General features: G+C 39.5%; 1 protein-coding gene and 1 long non-coding RNA gene across 3 annotated transcripts in view; one reads left to right on the top strand and one right to left on the bottom strand.

Moving 5' to 3' along the window:
- The window catches only part of LOC116847515, a 38,460-nt gene that overhangs the window by 2,482 nt on the left and 13,645 nt on the right, over nucleotides 1-22,333 (bottom strand). For both annotated transcript variants that reach the window (XR_004378777.1, XR_004378778.1), the window contains exons 2-4: nucleotides 4,215-4,293; nucleotides 3,769-3,996; nucleotides 3,457-3,616 (exon numbers count right to left, since the gene is read on the bottom strand). This is a non-coding gene — a long non-coding RNA (uncharacterized LOC116847515). The remainder of the gene's footprint in view (nucleotides 1-3,456; nucleotides 3,617-3,768; nucleotides 3,997-4,214; nucleotides 4,294-22,333) is intronic.
- LOC116847514 lies at nucleotides 14,572-15,709 on the top strand. Its single transcript, XM_032822603.1, has one exon. The coding sequence runs from the start codon at nucleotides 14,886-14,888 to the stop codon at nucleotides 15,258-15,260; it is 375 nt and encodes a 124-aa protein (XP_032678494.1). The 5' UTR covers nucleotides 14,572-14,885; the 3' UTR covers nucleotides 15,261-15,709.

Here is a 22,333-nt window from a genome sequence, read left to right as displayed (position 1 = left end):
CACTCTTTACATGTTGTATGTGATGGAGCTCGATCACCATAACCTTCTTCAAGTAATCGATGAACTTCTGCTACACTTTTTTTCAAATCAAAATAGTGCAAAAGCACATGTCGAAAAAACACTTTATCGCGTTCCATTTTTCACAAAGCAAAAGAAATTGTTGTTTAGGAAAATAATTGTGTATGCTGACTGAATGTTATCGAGAAATGTCGAAATTAATCACAAACTACCTGTTTCGTTAGTAATGACTACTAGAACTGTTTGCATTGCCCTCTAACATTTGCGGGCGAAAACTAAGTTAAGGTCCTAATATAATGGCTTTTCTTAACCTTTAGGTTCCCGGCAGTTTTTCATTAAAAAAAATGTTTTTTTTCTCCAAAATTTTTCTATATAAGTAACATAATGTAGAATTTTAAGACTTTTGTGCAAAGCCACAACATAATGTAGAATTTTAAGACTTTTGTGCAAAGCCACAAAAGTGGCTTTCTCGGCAGTCTAAAGGTTAATGTAATTCAATCATATACGCATAAAGCCCAAAATCTTGTAATTCTCGATCCAGGGAATGTTCGGGCATCAATGACGTCGTGTGCACGTTATGGATGACCGAACATTCCCTAGTTAAAGATATTTCGGCTTTATGCGAATAAGGTTGAAAACGTTATAATTAACGCCATTATAACTTCATTATTAATCAAAGTTACTCACACGATTTTCAATCTCAAGAGTATTATGTATGAGATAAAAAATCGTATAACCGTCGATTTTGTAAATGTTGGCAAATCGATGACAACGTGTGCACATCGAACGACACGCGGTCTCCTTTGCGTTCACGTCATTAATTCCCAAATTATAGGTTTCGTCGCGGAGGCGCGACGCGTATTCGTGTCACGCCTGGTGGTATCCTTCGACTAACGAAACATTAAACCGAAACAGCCCTAGGAAAACACGAGGGTGGCTGTTAACACGGCGCGAAATTATGCTCGCATCCCCGCACGCAATATTTCACGACGCGGTCTAAGCGTGTACACACAAGCTGTACGCTCGGGCGGCGCATAATACACACACACACAAACACACACACTGGTACACGCAGATGCACACCCATATACACGCACACCTACGCCAGGCCGAGTAGTCACGTAATTCTAAATGCGCTTAACTTGAAAGCGTTTATCTGTAACCGTATTATTACGGCCGGCACCGTAATTCGTTTCGCTGTTTCTCCAAAGAGGATTTACCCGTTCTGGACTGGAAACGCCGCGGCGCGAGCGAAGTCGCGAGCGTCCATCGTCATCGTCGTCGTCGTCGTCGTCGTCGGATTCTCTCGGTCCGTCCAACCCCGGATCTAGAACTCTGCAAGCGCTATCCGCTCGAAACTTTCGATACTATAATCGCGACGACGTCCGGGACGCTCCCAGATACACCGACGCGATTATGCGACGAGAGAGTGAACGAACGGGCCACTCGCCGCGCCGGATTCGATTCTTATCGTCGACTCTATAGTCGACCTGACTCGCTCGCTCGCTCGCGCCGCGCGTCCTCTCCACGCTCAAAATCTAACGCCATAAATCACGGGGATTACAAAGCATCGACTGCCGGAGATTGCAGCTTGTTTCGGATCCTCGGGGACGAGAACTTTGTATCGGTCGGCCGGGGCGAGGTATAGAAAAATGAAACGCACTTCATGCATTATTCAGGTCCTCTTACCCGGCCGACCGCCACCGTCGTATCCGCGGATAATACGAGGAGCCGGCGGTGAGATGGGGCGACGCGCGAGGGCCACGAAAGTATGCGGCTGGTTTTCACTGATTTGTCCCACGCCGGAAATTATTTACACCGCGCCGGCCCCGAAGAGAGCGGCTCCTTCTTCTCTGCTTCCTCTCCTTCCACCACTACCGCTACTGCTTCTTCTTTTTCTTCTTCTCGCCCGCGGAAGTTCGACGACGTCCGGCAACTTTCACGATAGCGCCCGACGATCGCCAGCACGCGCGCGCAAGCCCTCGTAAAAAAATTGAAGTCTGGCGACCCTCGAAGTGGATAAAAAAGTTCCGTCGAGCCGGCCGAAAGTTTAGAACCGACCGCGATGTACAAGCTCGCGCGTTTGTCGACGGGAGAGAGAGAGAGAGGGTGGAGAGGGAGAGAGAGAGAGAGAGAGAGAGAGAGGGAGAGGGAGAAAGAGAGGCCACGGCGCGGGACATCATTTTTATTCGATCGCGGACGATGCCGCTCCTCGGAGAGACGAACTTTGCTCGCCCACTCGCGTTAGGATTATCTGCGCGCAAAGTTTTCCACGCGATTGTCAGGATTATCGCGCGTTGCCATCGGCGGCCATGATGAACCGCAACCGGACGGAAACGCGCAATGCACCTTTGAATGTTTTTCTCTTCCCCTCCCCTTCTCCTCCCCTATCTCTCCCCCTCTCTCTCTCTCTCTCTCTCTCTAACTTTTTTACCCTCTTTTTCGCGAGCATATTTTTCGTGAAAAACACGAATATTTCCGGGATGCAGTATTTTTTTATGCGACGCGATGCGTTTTTCGAGTAAAAGTTTGCGCAGAGCTGCGCCAAACTTTTTCGGAGCTACATATAAATCTGGAATTGTTAAAGATACGCACAGGTGGGGGAGGGAAAAAAATATAACGGACGATCAATATGCGCTCCTCTCGCGTTTTTACGTTCCTCCGAAGCGTCATATCGATATGCCGGCATTTAGCCGCGGATATGGTTACTCGAGTCGCAATCTGCAGTGACGCACACATAAGTCGTATAAGTTTGTATGAATCTCAGAATCTACTTTTCACGCCAAACGTAGGACGCACTCGCAAGAGTACGAAACGCGCGTATGAGAAAGTTGAAATTGCGATTTAAATGAGAGCGAAAACGCAAAGAAGCGGGACGAGGAATATAAATTAACGCGCGATGTAATTTACGGAGCGTTTGCGAGGCAGCTAAACAAGAAAAAGAAAGCAAAAACGAAGAAAATAAAAGAATTCCGCAGGCACGCGAGAAAGTAATTTCTCAGGAAATCAGAGCGCGGTTCGCGTCAATTAGATTTTTTCACGTTATACTTTAACTTTCCTCACCTTCAATTATGCCGCCTCGAATGGTATTGTCGCGATAATTGCGTTACCGGCACGTAAATAAAACCTATACACAAACATACACACATACACCGTTTTACCGGGGTAAATTGTTATGTACGGCTTCGGCGAGAACGCAATCTAGACCGAAGTTTCATTATAATAAATTGTTTCACGATATTTCATGCTGAGGTTATACGAAACCCCGCCGACAGCCATTGATTCTAGATAATAGAAAAGCTCACAACTTCCCGCGAAATCGCCACATTTAACTCGCACGAAAGTTCACATTCGAGCGCGAGCCTTTTCCTGCGATCACATGTTATTCCTACGCAATAGTCAAGCAAATTCTCGGCAAAGTGTTACTGATAAACTTACGCTCATTTTTCGAGAGAAAATGCAGCATTTTTGCTTTTGCACGATTCATTCGCTAGCGGCTAGACTCACGTTCTGCCTGTTAACTCCAGAGTCTCCTTGATAGACATTTTCGAATGCATCATGCACGATGATGCGCGAGATCTTCGCGATCTCTCTGAAACTAAAATTTTATTAGGAGGACAACCATATCTCTCTTGTTTTCAAAATCTATCACGTCAAAAATTCATTTATTAATTTAGGTTTTTATAAATTAGACTCGTTTTCCTTCCTCCCCCTGACGAGTTTCCATCTTATCGCAGTGAGAGGGCTTACCGTCGCCGGAGAGTGCTTTTGAACGCGGTCAACGAAGAGAAACCTCCAAGCCAAAGTGTGAACTACCGTGCTGAGAGCTGCGTGGTGCAAAGGTTGTTGCATTGTGAACGATATCTCCTGGATACTAGGCGACCTTCAGGAGTATGTAACCAAATCTTGAGTATTCGCGGCTCCACCTGGATGATACCGCACGACCATGATACTCGTGGGACGAAAATGCAAAGTGGACTGAAAGATTTGAAAACTGATATAAATGCAACTCCTCCGAGCGTGGCCATTCTGTATAGTGAACGACCGGAGAACCCGAATTACTTCGGGCAAAAATTGAGCGAGCCAGCTCAATTCCAAACCAAAAAATTTTGTGTTAAGCACAGCCGCGCTGCCTGACGTCGACTTAAGAAACAGTGCGAAAAGAAGAATCAAGAGTTTGAACAGGCATTCCTCACCTGGTTGTCCGCCAGAAGGACTGACAGCCGAAGGGCCGATGCGACGAGGAACAGTATTGCGATGGTTGGACTCGAGTCGCTGAAACGCGTGAGGACCTGGATATATTTGATTCTTTCGACATAACCTCAGCTAAAAAGTCTAAAGTTGATGACCAAAAACCTTGTAGTTAGATTACATCTGGTCTCGTCAAAATTACCATCGTGCCAATGCACTACCTTGATAGAAAATTGGACTGACAAGATAACAATAAGAAACTTAACCCTTAAGCACTGACAGGAGTCTAATAGACTCCCAATGAAATAAAAAAAACCTATTGCCGTTTCATTCCCGCTTAAGCGTATACACATCGCGTCCGTCTATCTTTCTTTGGCTCGTAAGATACGAAGTGGCAACAAGAAAAGACGTTTCGCATACTTTCTCAAGTAATTATCAAACTTCGAAATATTTTTGTAGGTCTGTGTCAGTACTTAAAGGTTAAGAAAAGCTCTATAATATACAATCTAAATTGAAAATATAGAGGGCTTATTAGAACAAGCGTTGGGAGGAAGTACGCATAAATATAGTAAAAAACTTCTATAATTATATGAAATAAAACACAAACATTTCGATCCTACATTGAATCCTTATCAATGTGAATTAACCTTTACGAAAGGCATCTCTTATTACAATGAAGCGCATGATGTTATTTATTGAGTTGCATTATTGGTGTCACTCACCTCATCCCTGTTTGAAGAAAAGCCAAAGATCAAAACTGTGTATTGTCATTATGTTCGTCCATCTTATACACTTCACGAGCATAATGACAATATACAGTTTTGATTTGGCTTTTCTTCAAACAAGGATGGAGTAAACGACGCTATTCAATAATGTAACATATACGCTTTATTATAACGAGAGACGCTTTCAGTAAAAACTAATTTACATTGATAAGTATCTAATGTAGGATCAAAACATTTGTTTTACTTCATAGTTATAAATTAACCTCTAAAAAATAATTAAAATAATTCTATAGTTATAGAATAAATTTTGGAATAAATTTATAGAATAAATGTTCACTTTAGGGGAGTCACCTTTGATCACCTTGACCTTGACATATATTATAGAGGTCATTCTCCTGAGTAACATTCAGAAGGTTTTAGCCGTCGCTCGTTGTTTGTTAAAAAGTTATTAACAAAAAATGTTTTAGAAATAGATCGTAATTTTTGCACACAGTGTACATAAAGATAAGGTAAACAGTATACAGGATAAATAAATTATATTGAAAAAATTATTTATTCAATATTTATAATAAATTTATTCAGTAAAAATTGAAATTGTACATACGATCAAAACAAAACCCGCGCAATATACCCTGTGTGCAAAAATTACGTTCAACTTTTTTTTAGTAAGTACTGCAATCTCGAACGACTAGCGGGGGGCTGCGTCCCCCGCACCCCCCTAAAAACTAACCTAACCCAACTTATCGTCACATTAAGCGTCAGTCATTGTTTATTAAAGTGTTCAACTTTTGTGTTAATGTGACGATAGGTTGGGTTAGGTTAGTTTTGAGGGAGGTGCGGGGAGCGCAACCCCCCGCTAGTTGTTCGATATTGCAGTTATTATTCGATATTGCTCGTTAACGGTACACATTATCGAAAAATTGTAATATATTTTTCGAACTTCTTTCATCAATAACTTTTTAACAAACAATGAACGACGGCTAAAACCTTCTGAAGGTTATTCAGGAGAATGACCTCTATAATATATATCAAGGTTAAGGTGATCAAAGATGACTCCCCTAAAGTGAACATTTACCTAAATTTTTTTACTGTATTTATGCATACTTCTTCCCATCGTTTGCTCTAATATGTTCTCTACATCTGACGAAATGAACTTGATCATGAGATTGATCAAGTTGCGTATTCGTAATCTATGTAGTAGCATGAAGGCCCTCACGTTTAAGGAGATGCCGGACATGAAAACTTTACCGGACATAACATGGACTTTTTTTTGCAAAGCTTACGTCTTGTTTGCATAGAATTACAAACGTTGATAGTGTCATGGTGTGACGCTCGAGCACGTGCTCACGCACGCGTGTTTGACCCGGCTGCGCCTCCCTCCCTCCCAGCTCCGCTCAGTTAACGGCTCGAGTGGGACGTTATAACGGTCGATCTACCTAGTCTTTGTGTAGGCTAGAGTTTAGGTGATCTATAAGCCTAGAGTTTGTTAGAGACGTTACCCAGGTATTGTTATTACCAATTATTCGATCATCATTATTTTTTTATTACCCACTCGCGGATATTACCACACGATAATCGAGCAGATATTATTATCACTATCATTTAATATTCGAATATTATTACTTCTATATTCGATTATTATTTAAGTTATTCGATTATTATTTAATTATTGCTATTACGCATAGGAAAGCAACTCAGGCGTACCATTACGACAATTTTTCTCTTTTATCAGTTATTATCGCCGTTTCCAAGTTATTGTTATTCATTGTTATTACCGATTATTCGATCATCGTTATTCCGTTATTATGCTCTCCCGGATATTATCACACAATTTTTGAACAGATATTATTATCACTAACATTTATTATTCGAGAGTATTACTATATAGTTGCTTTCCTATGCATAATAGCAATAATTAAATAATAACAAAATAAATTAAATAATAATCGAATAAAGAAATAATAATACTCGAATATTAAATGTTAGTGATAATAACATCCGCTCGACAATCATATGATAATATCCGCGAGTGGATAATAAAAAAATAATGATGATCGAATAATTGGTAATAACAATACTTGGGTAACGGCTCTAAAAACTCTGTGCTCAACAAAGGCTAGGTAAACCGACCGTCGCAACGTCCCGCTCGAGCCGTTAACTGAGCGGAGCTGGAGGGAAGGCGCGCAGCCGGGTCATGTAAACATGCGTGCGTAAACACGTGCTCGGGCGTCACACCATAGCACTATCAACCGTTGAGGTGAACGCATTGGGAGTTACCGTGTTATTTTCTAGATTATTCCGCGCCAATTTTTAATATCACGTTTCGATTTTGCGATAATTTAGGCGATAATTAAGACAAATTAAGAGGCGCACTTCTCACGCAAACAGAAGTTGCGGGCTTTACCGCGACAAGTAATTACAGCGTTTCATTTACTTTTTTATTTGTTACATTTTTTTTTACTTGTTAAGAAACGTCGCGATCGAGTTCCTCTATGGCGATCAAATATTATCATTATCCCTTTAATATTCGAGTATTATTGCTTCTTTATTGGATTATTATTTAATTTATTCGGTTATCTCTCTCATTTAATTATTGCTATTATGTATAGGAAAGTAACTCGGACGTACCGTTACGACAATTTTTCACCTCGTCTTTAAGCAACTATTATTACCGTTACCCAGTTATTGTTATTCGTTGTTATTACCGATTATTTGATTACTGTTATTCTGTTATTATACACTCGCGGATATTATCACACGATTGTCGAGCAAATATTATTGTCAGTACTATTTGATATTCGAGTATTATTACTTCGTTATTAGATTATTATTTAATTTATTCGGTTATTATTTAATTATTACTATTATGCATAGAAAAGCAACTCGGGCGTGCCGTTACGACAATGTCTTTACCTCCTCTTTAATCATTAATTATTAACGTTGCCCAGTTATTATTATTCATTATTATTACCGATTATTTAATCATCGTTATTCAGGTATTATCCGCTCGCGGCTATTATCACGCGATTGTCAATCAAGTATTATTATCACTACTATTATTCAAATATTATTATTTCTTTAGAATAATTATGATAATATATGCTCGATAATCGTGTAATAATAGCCGCGAGCAGATCATAACTGAATAACAATGCTTGAATAATCTATAATAACAATGAATAACAATAACTAGGCAACGACAATAATAACTGATTAAAGAGGTAAAGAAATTGTCGTGACTGTACGCCCGAGTTGCTTTCCTATGCGTAATAGCAATAATTAAATAATAACCGAATAAAATGAATATTAAATATTAAATATTAAATAGTAGTAATAATAATATCTGTTTGACAATCGTGTGATAACATCCATGAATGGATAATAATGAAATAATGATGATCGAATAATCGGCAAAAACAATACTGCGCAACGGCTCTAACAAAAACTTTACGCTCCACAAAGGGTAAGTAAATGGACTCTCGTAACGGCTCGCTCGTGCCGCTGACTGAGCGGCGCTTGGGGGGGGGGGGGGGGCGCGGCCGGATTGTGTAAAACGCGTGTGCGAGCACATACTCGAAAGTCACGCCACAACACTCTCAACCGTCGAGCGAGCATATCGGGAGGTGCCGCGTTATTTTTTAGACTATTCCGTACCGATTTTTACTACCACGTTTCGACTTTGCAACAATTGAAGCAATAATTAAAACAAATTAAGACGCGTACTCCTCACGTAAGCAGATATTGAAGGCTTTGCCGCAACAGGTAATTACCGCGTTTTATTTACTTTTCTACTTGTTAGAGAAACGTCGAGTTCCTTAATGCCGATCAAATATTATCATCATCCATTTATTATTCGTGTATTATTATTTTTATTCGGTTTTCATTTAATTATTTTTATTGCGTATTGGAAAGCCACTCGAGCGTGCCGTTACGACGATTTCCTCGTCTTGCTGTCGAGTGTAATTAATTGATACTAACGGATATTATTATATGGTTGTCGATCAAATATTATCATCATCCATTAATTAATCGGATATTATTACTTCTTTATTTAGCTATGATTTAATTATTTCTTATTGCGTCTTAGGAAGGAAGTCGAGCGTGCGGTTTCGACAATTTCTTTTCTTCGTTTTGCTGTCGCGTGTAACTAATTTATACTAAATTATTAAATTACTAAATTAAATTAAATTTCTGCCACAGAACGCAATCACGCGGCTCTAGGGAATGCGATGTCTGGGGGATGCCACGCCGGAGGATTCGGCTGGGACTTGTCTGAATTGACTCGAAGGTGAGCTTCACTAATTTCGTGATTAATACTTATAATTAGAAATCCCACAAAACTGAAAATTTTCTTGCTTAGAATCAAGTTCCTTAATGCCTCCATTGTCATGTAAATAATTAATACTCAATTAAATCTGTTTTTTGTTGCAGAGACGAGCACTCGACTCTAAGAAGATACTACGCCGAAGGATTCGACTCGGGCCTGGCAGAGTTGGCGCGAAGGTGAGTTTCAGTAATTTAAATTCATAATTCCGATAAATTCAATAAAACTGAAAATTCTCTTATTTGAAATCGAGTTTCTAATGCCTCCATTGTCGTGGGTAATACTAAATTAAATTTGCTTTCTGTTGCAAAGACGAAACAGACGATCAGCCGATTCTTAGGGGCTGCTGCGCCGAAGGATTTGGCTCGGGCTGAGCGGTGTTAGCTCGAAGGTGAGCTTTATTAATTAACATTTGCAATTAGAAATCCCACAAGATTGATAGTTCTTTTGCTCGAAACCGATATAATTTGAATCGAATCAAAGATCGCGTTAAATCGTAAATATACGCGGAGAGAATTTTTTCTGAGTAACATCACTACTTGAAAAATTTTGATTTGTTCTGATTAAGAGATTTATTTTCAACGTCGAGAAAAAGGAAAGTGGAATATTCCAAGTGTGAATGCATTCCGAAAAATTCTTTCAGCGTGAAAAATATGTTTATTTTTTTAATCCTTTGAATTTCTCCACTCAAATCGTTATCAATGCACAAATCTAATCGGCAAAATAACATTTTTCTGTTCCAGAAACGAAAGTAGAATGTGGCTACCCTGATCGACGGTTTTGGTGAGTCAAAATAAGAAACATATTGATAATAGAAAGACAATAAGTCTTTCGATGTAGTGCATGCTTATCGAATCAATGCGATTTAATTTGCTGTAGTTGTAATATGTGTACGTACCGTCCAATAAAAATCATACTGCTTGAAACAATTGAAAGATCGTTTTTTTAACTAATAATAGTAATAATCCTTATTTTACATAAATTCGGCAAAACAAATTTTCAAATATTTTTCTCCCAATGTATATATATTTAGAAATTGATTAACTTAGATTATTGGTTGGTCGGAGGAAATTTTGATTAATCATACACTATCTTGTAAATGCTTAAACTATTGAGTATACGCTCTGAATATTCAAAATTTTGTAAAATTATTCAGTTTTATTGAAGACGATCTTCCAGGTGTCTCGAGCAATGCGCCAACGCGCAAAGAGATTGCGCCACAGAGATTGCGCTACAGTAAAAGTGTAATCACATCATCCGCGTCAGAGATCTTCCGTCGGTCGTTAATTTTTTCAATTTTCTCATTAGCCTGAGCTTGAATTGCGATTATATTTCATAAAATAGAGTTCTTGTTACGTTATTAAGTAAAATTCGACATCGTGCGACACCTGTGCGAAGCGATCTAACGTGATTATATAAACTGCTCGTAAAATTAATTTTACGATCATCGAAAAATTTTCAGATTTCAATTTTTCACTTAGAGTTAGAGTTTCCTAACGCGGGACACAATTTCTCCTCGTACGCTGCGGCGTGCACGGGCACATTTCTGCAACAATACATGCGAGCAGTTGTTTATTCACTTACACGGCGCGCGATAAGTTCCATTGAACCAAAACAGGAGTTTCATGCGGTAACATTTTTTTCATGTGAATTTTAAACAGAATCTTCATCTCTATCGTCACAATTTTCATAGTTTCCGATTTTTCATTCACGCTCGTGTTTGCGATTATTAATTTGATAGGTTTGCGAATTTCACCGGATCGTATTTGCGGAAGAGTCGCGAGCGAACTTCGCAAAAATATTGCAGAGAGCAATATTATCCGCAAAAATATTGCGGAATTGTTTTCGCAAAAGTATTGCGGAATTGTTTTCGCAAAAGTATTGCGGAGTTGTTATCCGCAAAAGCATTGCGGAATTGTCTTCGCAAAAGTATTGCGGAGATGTTATCCGCAAAAATATTGCGGAGCTGCATTATAGCCTACTACGCCGCACCATAAAAACGTTACATTAAGGATATTCCGTGTCGTATGTGAGAATTTCGCACAGATTATTTCGTCCACGCGTCGAAAGATTTCGCGATATCGGCGTTCATCGTCGTGTGTTCCTTTCGCTCGCGGATTCCGTTTTCTTCGTAAGCAATTCGCGTCGCGCGTGTATCAAAGCGATACACTACAACTCGATCAAACCGTTGCTGAATTTGCACATACTCGTCGTTTGTCCGAAAGGCCGACATTTCCTCAAAGACGCAGTTCGCGATATTTTATATGCAATTCGCAACTCGGAGTGTATCCCTTAAAAGAGACGGGATTTTTCGTGAAACTTCCGTTATCGTGGTCGGAAGTGAATTATAGGCAATGTAGGACACAAGGACTGTTGCAGTGTCAGATGCAACGACAGGATGGCTGGTGGACCCTGGATACCGTGGGACAACGCGCAATGGTGAGCGCTCAGTTTAGACGCTCATATAGTAGACACAAAGCGTCATTTCACGTAGATTGCATGCACGTAGACGTAAATTGCATTGAGTCCGACGGGAAGTAAAGTAAGAATTGGAATTTGCAATTCCCAGGAGTCACGTAAGAATGATCCAACCAAAGAACTTAGCTCTGAGATTTTCGCAACAGTTCAACGAGTCAAGCATTCCATTTCCATTTCTTTAAGAGTATCGACTATCTCAATCCTGAGAAAAATGTACAAAAAGATGTGACTGATAAAACTAAAACTGTTTCGTAATTCATTTCAAGCATCCATAAGGCTTGAATTTTTTAATTTGGATTAAAAAGATGTGAATGAAGTATCCATTGATAAAGGCTTATAATTTTTTGAATTGGATCATTCTTGCATAACAATGGCCAATTGAAATTTCGACTCGGCAGGCTTCCTTCTCGTCGGATTATTTCTTGATGATACATTAAACTGATATATTTCAACGTGTCATATTTAGATGCTCTGTATATGTTATATATACTTTTTTTACGCTCTACATATGTTTTATGTATATCCAATGTATGCTTTATATATACTATTTGATTAATATACTTTATAACTTATTATGTCATATTATATACGACATACTATCTCTTTGGAGATATTCGCTTATGAACACGCGTATGTTGTTGACAAGACGACAAATTAAAATTAACAAATTAAATTAAAGCCGAGATCTAACCGAAATGTTTCGATTTCCCGCTAAATTATTAAGCCGAAATTCGGACATTCGTGTTTTGAGATTCCGCTAAACCATTAAACCGAAATACGAACCGATATGTTTTGAGGCTCCGCTAAATTATTAAGCCGAGATTCAACAGAAACGTTTTCGCTAAATTATTAAGCCGAAATCCGAACCGATAAGTTTTATGTTTCTGCAAAATTATTAAGCCGAGTTAGTTAAGCCTGAGATAATTTTTAAAAATTTTTTAAAACTTAAAACTTGCGTTTGCAAAGATGTATTTTCGAAAATGACGTGAAGTGTGCGTATTTCGCTCTGCATCGTCTCTTGGATGACAATGTGCCTTAATGTCACTCTATTTCCTCAGTAACACGCCCAGAATCTTGAAAATAATTTTCCAAAATCCCAAAGTCGCGCCCATAATGTTAGATCCATCGTAGTAATATATTTGGTTTCTCGCGCATGCGCATTGGTACCTATTCTGTGTATGGACCGAAAGTCGGTCATGTTATTGCAGGTTCTTTAGGATATACAGGATGTTTCTTAACCTCCGCTCACGAAGTATATAGCGTTATTCCTTATGAAAAATTGAATAAAAAAATCCTGAACCATTTTTGTCTTTGATGTTTAATGAAGCAGATATTCTTTAATAAATTCCAGCAAATCCGCGCCGTCCTTTAGAAATATATACGTCTGTGAGCCGCGTGCTTGGAGTGTGCATGAATGTTCTGCCGCTGCATTCACGCACACTACCAAGCGCGCAGATCACAGACGTGTATATCGCTAAAGAACGGCGCGGATTTGCTGGAATTTATTAAAGAATACCTGCTTCGTTAAGCATCAAAGACAGAAATGATTTAGAACTTTTCGATTTAATTTTTCATAAGGAATAACGCTATGTGCTTCGTGGAGGTTAAGAAACACCCTATTATTTAGATCATATAGTGTTAGTATCTAGAGCACATTCTGGAATACCTTTTTACAATTTTTTAAAGTAATTTTTGCGTGTGCAAAGATGTATTTCCGTAAATGACATAAAGTGTGTGTATTTCGCTCTGCATCGTCTCTTGGATGACAATGTGCGTTAATGTCACTCTACTCCCTCAGTAACACGCCCAAAATCTTGAAAATAATTTTCCAATAGCCCACAGTTGCGTTCATAACGTTAAATACAACTTAACGTCGTAGAAATTCGTTCGTATTAACGTCGTAGAGAATCGTCGGATTCTCGCGCATTGACCAGAAGTCGGTCATGTTATTGCAGGTTATTTAGGTCATATAGTGTTAGCATCTAGAACACATTCCGGGATGGTATCTTACAGTTTTTTTAAATAATTTTCGCCTTTGCAAAGATGTATTTTCGAAAATGACGTGAAGTTTGACTATTTCGCTCTGCATCGTCTCCCGGATTACGTGGGATGTTCCGCTTCATTTTCGCATGTACTTTTACCATGCAAAAGTGTTTTTTATTCAACGGAGATAGAAAGAAGTAGTCTTTGCAGAAAGATTCGATGTCATGATAGTAATTGTTTCTGATTGTTTTCGTTTCATATTGTGAAATGCTCCGCTTCATTTTCGCACGTATTTTCACCATGCGAAAGGATTTTTAATTTTGTTTTGCAAAGGTATTCAGTATCACGTTAATGACATTTCCCAACAAATTTTACTTTGAGTTGTCTTGACCAAATTAAAAATGCTTTTGTATAGTAAAAGTACATGTATAAATGAAATAGGGCATTCCTGCCTCAAGGATGAAAACGATGTGGAACTATTGCTATCGTGACACTGATTTCATTTTACAAAAATTACAGCGTACTGCTCCAATTTATATGATAAAATTGCGTGCAAAAATAAAGTGTAACATTGGTCAGTGCGAAATGAAAATGATATCTCAAGTTACCGTTGCTAATTATATTGAAAACTCAAATAATAGGTAACGTATTTTTTAAAAAATCATTCGTAAACTACGTTTGCGCCTACAACACTCTTCTCTAAAAATTCTTTCTTTAATGCACTCAGCACATAGGCGGTTTGAAGAATTCACCAGAAAAGTAGCAAGAATCTATTTTGAAGAGAATGCGAATATCGGCAACGTAGCATTCACATTTACGTAACGTCTATGTGTAAGAAAATTGAAATGACAAAGTAGCACACACATTTGCATAACATCTATGAAAAGATGATAGCAGTATGTTAGCACCTATTTGACAATCGTCTTTATTTCATAAGTATCTATGTGTACATAAATTCGATATCGTCGATAAATGATGATAATGTTTTCTACTTTTTGATGATCGCTCTACGTTATCGACGCTTATCAAGTTCGTTGCTCACTCCAGCATCCCCTTAAGGGTGCTTCGGGAAAAGAAGGTACAGTAATATTCAGTTGCACTGACAACCAAGCTACAGAATAGCTCAAAAACTTTGCTCTGAAGGTTATTGTTAAGGAGGACGTGCAATGTACGCATCAGCAGATAAACTGTTCAAACGTCACCGCATCGTTGTGCATGTGAGGGACCCTAAAATGTCTGTCAAGGAAACTCTGAACTTCCTTGACAGGCAGAACGGGGGCCTAGCCGCCAGCGAGTGGATCGTGGCGCGCGGCAGCGAAAGCAAAAATGCTGCAAGCTCTCCTTTCTCCGCTCTCACGGGCGATCGCATGCTCGAAGTCTTGAAGGACCTCAACTTTAAACCTTTTTGCGGACTGGGTCAGGTCACCGTTAAAGTTGCTTCAGAAAAAGAACAGGAAGGAAGATTCGTCTTCCAGTCTAGTCGCAAAACCGAATCACAAATCTCGAATTGTAAATCTGGATTCTTAGATTTTGAATTTTAAATTCAGTAAATCAAGAAGAAAAAGAAATATATATCAAGAAAGAGAGAAAAAGCTCTTTCTCTCTCTCTCTCTCTCTCTCTCTCTCTCTCTCTCTCTCTCTCTCTCTCTCTCTCTCTTACTTTTACTGTTATTATTTCTTCACTTTGCTATAATATTGTCTTTTATGACAGAAATCTTCTGGATCAATAATATTACGTAGCTTAAAATTTGACACACGATTTTCCACATTTAACCAAAAGCAGACGTGAGATTGGACTTGATATTTCATCTTAATTTCGTTTCTGCGACAGCTTATCCGTTCCTTTTTCTCTAAACTAAAGCTAATCGCTTTTAAAGAGCACGCAAAAGACTATCGTTCACTTCGGAACCATCCATAAAAACTGTCATATGCAAAAGATAAGAGAACCCACGATCTAATCGATGAGAAACTATCAATTTCTTTGAGCTATTTTGCCGCTTTTTAAGATTCTGCAGCGGGACGCGACCGTCATCATATCCATCAACATTCCCTCGTCTCTCTCCCTCTCTCTCTTTCTCTACCGTGCGAGAGTACAACTCTATTAAACTTTCAAAACTCCGCGCGGGTGTCGCGCACAATGGCGCGAAGAAACGCGTCGGCTGTGTCAGCAGGCCACGAAGAATCGTTTCTCCCACCACCCGCGCCACTCGTTCCGACCAAACTGTCACATACTTTCCGTATGGGATAAGCTTCAAAAATAGCAAGGAACTATCCCGCGAGAGCAAAATAGGAGGAAACCCGGAGTTGGGGAAAAATGAGGGAAAGAGAGAGGGAGAGAGGGGTGGGAGGGAGCGAGAGGGTAAGAGGGAATGAGAATGGGGACGGGGACGAGAAAGGGTAGGAAATGGGAACGACAAGGGGGAAGAGAGAAAAGACCCGAAGACAGTCCCGGATACCAAGGGACTGCACGCGTGTGAGCGTTAGACGCGCATGTATTTATTGACGCCAGCGTCGATGTGTGTAGTATGTGGTGCTGCTCGGCTTTCGGTCGTTATATGGCGTCTCGCAGAACTCGTGCTCGCTCGCACACATCGCACACACAGCCTCGCGACATACAATGAGGGTCGTGCGTCAACCCTTAGCGAAGGGTTGCGCCGATGCAGGGGTTGCGCGATTTTATCTCCGGCATTCTTCTGCCAAAGGGGTCCGCGCGACGAGGAGAGATCTACCTACGTGGCGCGGTTTTTGTGTTTTCCTCTCCGGTGCCACGTACGCACGCACATTAGTGTACGTGTGTTTGCGATGCCTGTATGTCGCGCGTACCGCGCGCACAATGGCGATTCACCGTCGTCCCACGGCCTTTTAAACAAGCCGGGGAAATCTTGAGACGTACCCTCCTGTGTGTGTATATATATATATATATATATATATGTATGTATATATATTTGTGCACGTATTCCCGAGCGCAACGCGACAACGTTGGCGAGTTAAGCCCTAATCCCACCCTTCCTCCCTGTTCCTTTCTTCTGCCTATTTTTCTTATTCGCCGCGCCTCCCTGTCCCATCGACTATTAACCGCCCTTTTCAATTCCGCCGGCGACATTCTTCTTACGGCGGCACAAATATCGCGACCCCAGCGGATCAACGATTAGATCTCATCTGATTAGTCCTGGGAGTATATTGAGGGCTTAAGGGATGTACGCGCCTTCGTTCCCTCCTCCGTGAGTCCCGGTCTCAGTCCGCGCGAACGAGTGCGGCCAGCTGATGAAGATAACTGGCCAGGTAGCGAGTGTTTATTGTCCCGAGCGACGAACGTCGGAGCGAAAGCACCGATATCTAGGACTGCGCCTTTAATTGTTCCGACGACCGTGAGGACGTCTGTAGGAAGACTATAGTGCGTAGTGAAGTTACAAGGTGCGTGCGCCGGGCACCCTTCAATCTCAAAAGAATACTTTTCACGACAGGGTTTTCATTCTTAAGAGGTATCCCGGAGAAATAAACCCGTCAGAGTTCCCGTGTGATGAATTGACGTGTTCAAACACTCAAAGCTGAATGTACTCGTCACAATGAGCGTACACGTAGAAAATATAGTGGCAAAAATTACAACAAAACTTTGTAATCTTGGAGCATACAGAAATTATGACCGGAATTACTATGTATTTGTTTAGAATTGTCACGCTTTTTTCACATTTTACTACAAAATTACTGTGAACTAATTACATAGATGCTTTTTATATCGTATTTTCGATATAGATCGTCAAATTTACTATTACTCTTACTATTATATAAAAATATTCATATAGACTATATTCAAAATATAGTCTAATTTCACCAAAATAAAATATAATCTTAATGTAATTTTTACTATATTTTTTCCGTGTATTTATTATTTCTACACTGTAAACGCGTAGACTATCAAAGAATCTGTATTTTCCTTATCTTTATGTATTTTTTGTATTTTTTATTTCTAATACAGTAAAAAGAAATATAGGCATTAAAATATAGTCTAGCTTCACAAAAAAGGACATTAGAATAAAATATAATCTTAGCGTAATTTTTATAATAATATTTTTTCCATATATTTATTATTAATTATTAATTATTTTTAACTATTTCCGTATATTTATTATTAACTATTAATTATTTTTATTTATTTTTATCGCATACAACTATGTTTCAGATTTGTTCATATTTGACTGTCAGCTAAATTTTATGGTCTGAATTCCCAAAATAAATTCATAGATTATTGACCTGGCGCAATTTTTATTTAATTTTATATCACATCATACATATATTAACCTTTTCGGTGCCGCAGAGTCGGAATACGAAGTGGTTACAGTTGGTTACAGCTGCGCCGATTCACTGACGCGACAAACACCAGAGAAAGATGGAATAATAGTAACCGTTTCTCCCTATCATGTAATGATGGATTATCGATTGTTACGGAACAATGTTTATTACAATGTCAGCCCGATTTCCCTACCATCTTTATGTGTTATACTTAATTGCTTTATGTGTATCTTTTGTGTCCATGCACTGAAAACAAAAATATTTAAAAATTAATAAATATTTATTAGATGGGTACTTACGATTACTGCTTGTGCAAAATTGCATTGCGTAATGCTAAGGTTTAGTTTTTTCCATCCGACTTTTTCTTATGGTGTATAATTTAAATTATTTTACTCTTAAATGTGAACACACTGAGAAAAAATATTTAAAAATTAACAAATATTTATTAGGTGAGTACCATTAACGTATCTACTTAAATTCTCTTCATTTAAACCGAATATTGTTTGCTCGCCTTAAGTAAATAATATTTAGTATAAATGAAGAGAATTTTGATTTAAGTAAATATGTTAATGATACCCATCTAATAAATATTTATTAATTTTTGTTTTCAGTGCATGGACACAAAAGATACACATAAAGCAATTAAGTATAAAACATAAAGATGGTAGGGAAATCGGGCTGACATGGACATTGTAAAAAACATTGTTCCGTAACAATCGATAATGCATCATTACATGATAAGGAGAAACGGCTACTATTATTCCATCTTTCTCTGGTGTTTGTCGCGTCAGTGAATCGGCGCAGCTGTAACCAACTGTAACCACTTCGTATTCCGACTCTGCGGCACCGAAAAGGTTAATATATGTATGATGTGATTTGATATCCACGCGAGAGCGTACGCATCACCTCACCACCGACGATCCTGCCAGAGAGCCTCCGCCATAAATTTCTCATAGGAGCACTCCGCGTTATATCGTAACCGGTCTGGCTCCATGAAAAAAAGAGGAAAAAAGAGAAAAAAAAGTCACGTGGAGATACGATCGTTGGAGAACACGTCAACCGGCATTGGCGAGCCGCTACGACTCATTTGCTGGCGCGCGACGTTACAAATCGCGGCTCCAAAAAACGCCATCACTCCCGACGGAGCGGATTTGCGGAATATATGAAATCGCGCCATTTTCGGCATTCCTCGAAACGCCGCTGGTCGCTGCCGCGCGTAACCTGTCCCGATAAAAAATTAACCCCGACCGCAGGTATTCATCGCTGCCATCTTTTAGCCAAATTTTAGCGGAAATAACACCGCCCCTCGAAATGTCCGACGCGAAACCAACGCGGGCCGCGGCCGTCCGTCACGCATTTTTGCGATATTGCTGCGTGCGCGCGGCACGCGAGCGAAAGCGCGCAATAGCTCCGGTCATAAACGATAGAGTACACAACGTTCAATTCGCGCCCAACGGTGTATCCCAATTTCTCCCTCCGGCCCTTCCAGTCCCCCCCCCCTCCCCCCACTCCCGCGTTGTGCATTAACACCAGCGGTGGACTAACTGGATTCGCATATCTCAAAATGCATTGCTTGCATGTGTTGTAATTCGACGTGATTAACAGCGCCATGTGTTGGTAACTGTATGAACAAGTCGGCAATATTACCCACCTGGCCGTTTTAATCTCGCTACCTCTCTCTCGTCCCCCCTCCCTCTCTCTCTCTCTCTCTATGTGTGTGTATATGCGTGCTGCCTCTCTAGATATCGTAGGAGCATTGCGATAGCGTGCATACGAAAATTTAATAACAGTCAGGCTGATTTCCGGAGAGCCGGCATTTAAGGCTGCTCCGGTATTTGCTAGATAATTCGCGCGACTAGAATGCAGTCCAGAAGACCGTGCCGTTCTAAATCGCGTTACCCACCAAGTTTCGGCGTAACCAGCGAACGGGAGATAATTATCGCGCGCGGCTACCGGATATTTACAGTGCGAAATTAAAAGAGAGAGAGAGAGAGAGAGAGAGAGAGAGAGAGAGAGGGGGGGAAGAAATCGAAAACAAACAGTTTAATATACACAAATATGATAAATGTATGAAAGCTTAATGAATTAATAGACATCTCAGGCGATAATTAGTCTCTGATCAGGCGGCTTCTCTCTTTCCTTTTAAACCGTGGATAAACGTTATCGTCTTATCTCAGCCCGTAATGCAATCTGTTTCCAAATTGCTTTCCTTTCTTCCGGGACAAGTGCATTTAACAACGCGCGCGCTCCATAGACTATCCCCGCTAAGTATTTTATTTACAGATATCCCCATACAAACTGTTCCTACACTGCAAATCCGAGTGTGTTATTCTTAAACGCATAAACGTGTAATTGGCTAAAACTCTTTTCATACGTTTCATACGTTTCATACGTTTCATACGGTTTTAAATTACGTCATTTAACACATTTATAATGTATAAATTAGAATTTTATACGTTTGAACGTGTTACCCGAGTCGAAATTTTGACTCTTGAAATGTTGAATCTTGAATTCTACACCACAATAGGAGCTAAGATATCAAAGTAGGTTTAATTCTAATGATATAATTTACTCTTACTTTGACCATGATGATGTCTGAAATTTCCGCTTTCGCTTTCTTTAGCGTCAAAGTAGATTGTATAATAGTAGGATCTTAGGAAGTAAAGTAGGTTCAGTTGCGAACATCTATAGAAGCTTTAGCTCCTACATAGAATATATGTATTTTATAGAATTCAAGGTTCTCTCATAGGGTCAAAATTTCGGCTCGGAAATGAGTGTCAACATCGTCAAAATAGGTTTCACCTAGATTGTAGATTATCTAAGTAAGTTCAAACTATTTTTAAAAGCGTCAAAGTAGCGTCAAAATTTTGACAAGGTAGAGTTAAAGGTTCAAAAGAGAAGTTAATGAGTATCAATATCGTTAAAGTAAGTTTTACCTAGGCTATAAACCGTCTAAGTAGGCGTAAACTATCCTTAAGGTAGTTTGGTCAAAAACAGTGAAGTCCCAGATCTTCTTGAAACTTGGAGCAAAATTAATTTAGCTATTAATACGTATGTATGTTAAATATGGGTTCGATTAACCATATAGTTTCCGAGAAATTACCGCTTATAGTTTACTCTTTTTCTCGATATCTTACATGGCGCTGACGTATAAAAAGTAACACGTAAACGCGTATTTGTCAGCTGCAAATGACCTACGCTAAGGATTAATACGAAAATTTAGGCACAATTAATTGAATACTTACAGAAGTACATACTTAAGTCTCAGCAAAATTGACCGTACATTATTAAAGTATGATTAATCAGCAAAAATAAGTTTGGCTTTTGTTTTTTCGTTCGCGACCATGCTTTGCGGATATGGCAACGTTGTATAGCTTGGCGTCGCATAGCGCTAATAGATAATGCGACGTTGCCACGATCTATAGTTCCGCGACTACAACGGAAGTCAACATACTGTTTTTTTTTCTATCATTTTATTTATTTTGTCGATTTTTACTATTCTGAAAGAACCAATAATGTTTAAAAATCTGTTTTTCACTTGCACTGAAAAGAATTCATCGGTTGTTGAATCTTTTATTTAAAATCTAATTTTGACTATCACAGTTGGGAAACAACTATCTTAAGAGCGTCAAAGTAGCATCAAAATTTCGACTCGGATAAATGACGCGATTTGAGACGGTAAGAAACATGTAAAAATAGATTCAGCCAATTATACACTTGTGTTTGTTATGTGTTTAAAAATAACACACTCGGATTTGCAGTGTATACGAAATCCCGCAAAGCGATCGAAATAAACGCGTGCAATATCGCGCGAGGATATACCAGGTCTGTAAATATGAAACCGGACTTTGCCCTAGCTGTCAATGTAGTTACCGTCAAACCGCGTCATTGGCGCCATTTCCTTGTTGGCATCTCTGACAAAGATTTTCAACTCACAACAATACAAGTTTTATACAACAGCATAGTTTGTAATAGCGTTAAATTTTGTGTCTGGAAACTACGATTTGCGGACAGCATTGATTTTCTGTTACCATTTGAAGAAAACTGCTGCAGAATCGCATCGAATGCTTGTCGAAGCTTACGGTGAGCATGCTCTTGCACTAAATCACAAACGCAACAACAACTCGCGGATCAATTAAATGTGACACGAGAAGCCGTCTCCATACGTTTGAAAGCCATAGGAAAGATCCAGAAGATGGGAAAATGGGTTCCACATGAACTGAATGAAAGACAACAGGAAAACCGAAAAACCACTTGCGAAATGCTGCTCGCCAGGTACAAAAGAAAGTCATTTCTCCATCGAATTGTGACTGGCGATGAAAAG

The sequence above is a fragment of the Odontomachus brunneus genome, unplaced genomic scaffold, assembly GCF_010583005.1.
Source record: "Odontomachus brunneus isolate Ranch 3 - 2012 unplaced genomic scaffold, Obru_v1 Obru_scaffold_079, whole genome shotgun sequence".
NCBI classification, from domain to species: Eukaryota; Metazoa; Arthropoda; class Insecta; order Hymenoptera; family Formicidae; genus Odontomachus; species Odontomachus brunneus.
The sequence above is the reverse complement of the archived record's forward strand: the minus strand, read 5'-3'. Positions and strand labels throughout refer to the sequence as shown.

What these genes read in the sequence shown, in the direction of transcription:
- LOC116847514 (XM_032822603.1), top strand. Translation starts at nt 14,886, where the DNA reads ATGTACGCATCAGCAGATAAACTGTTCAAACGTCACCGCATCGTTGTG.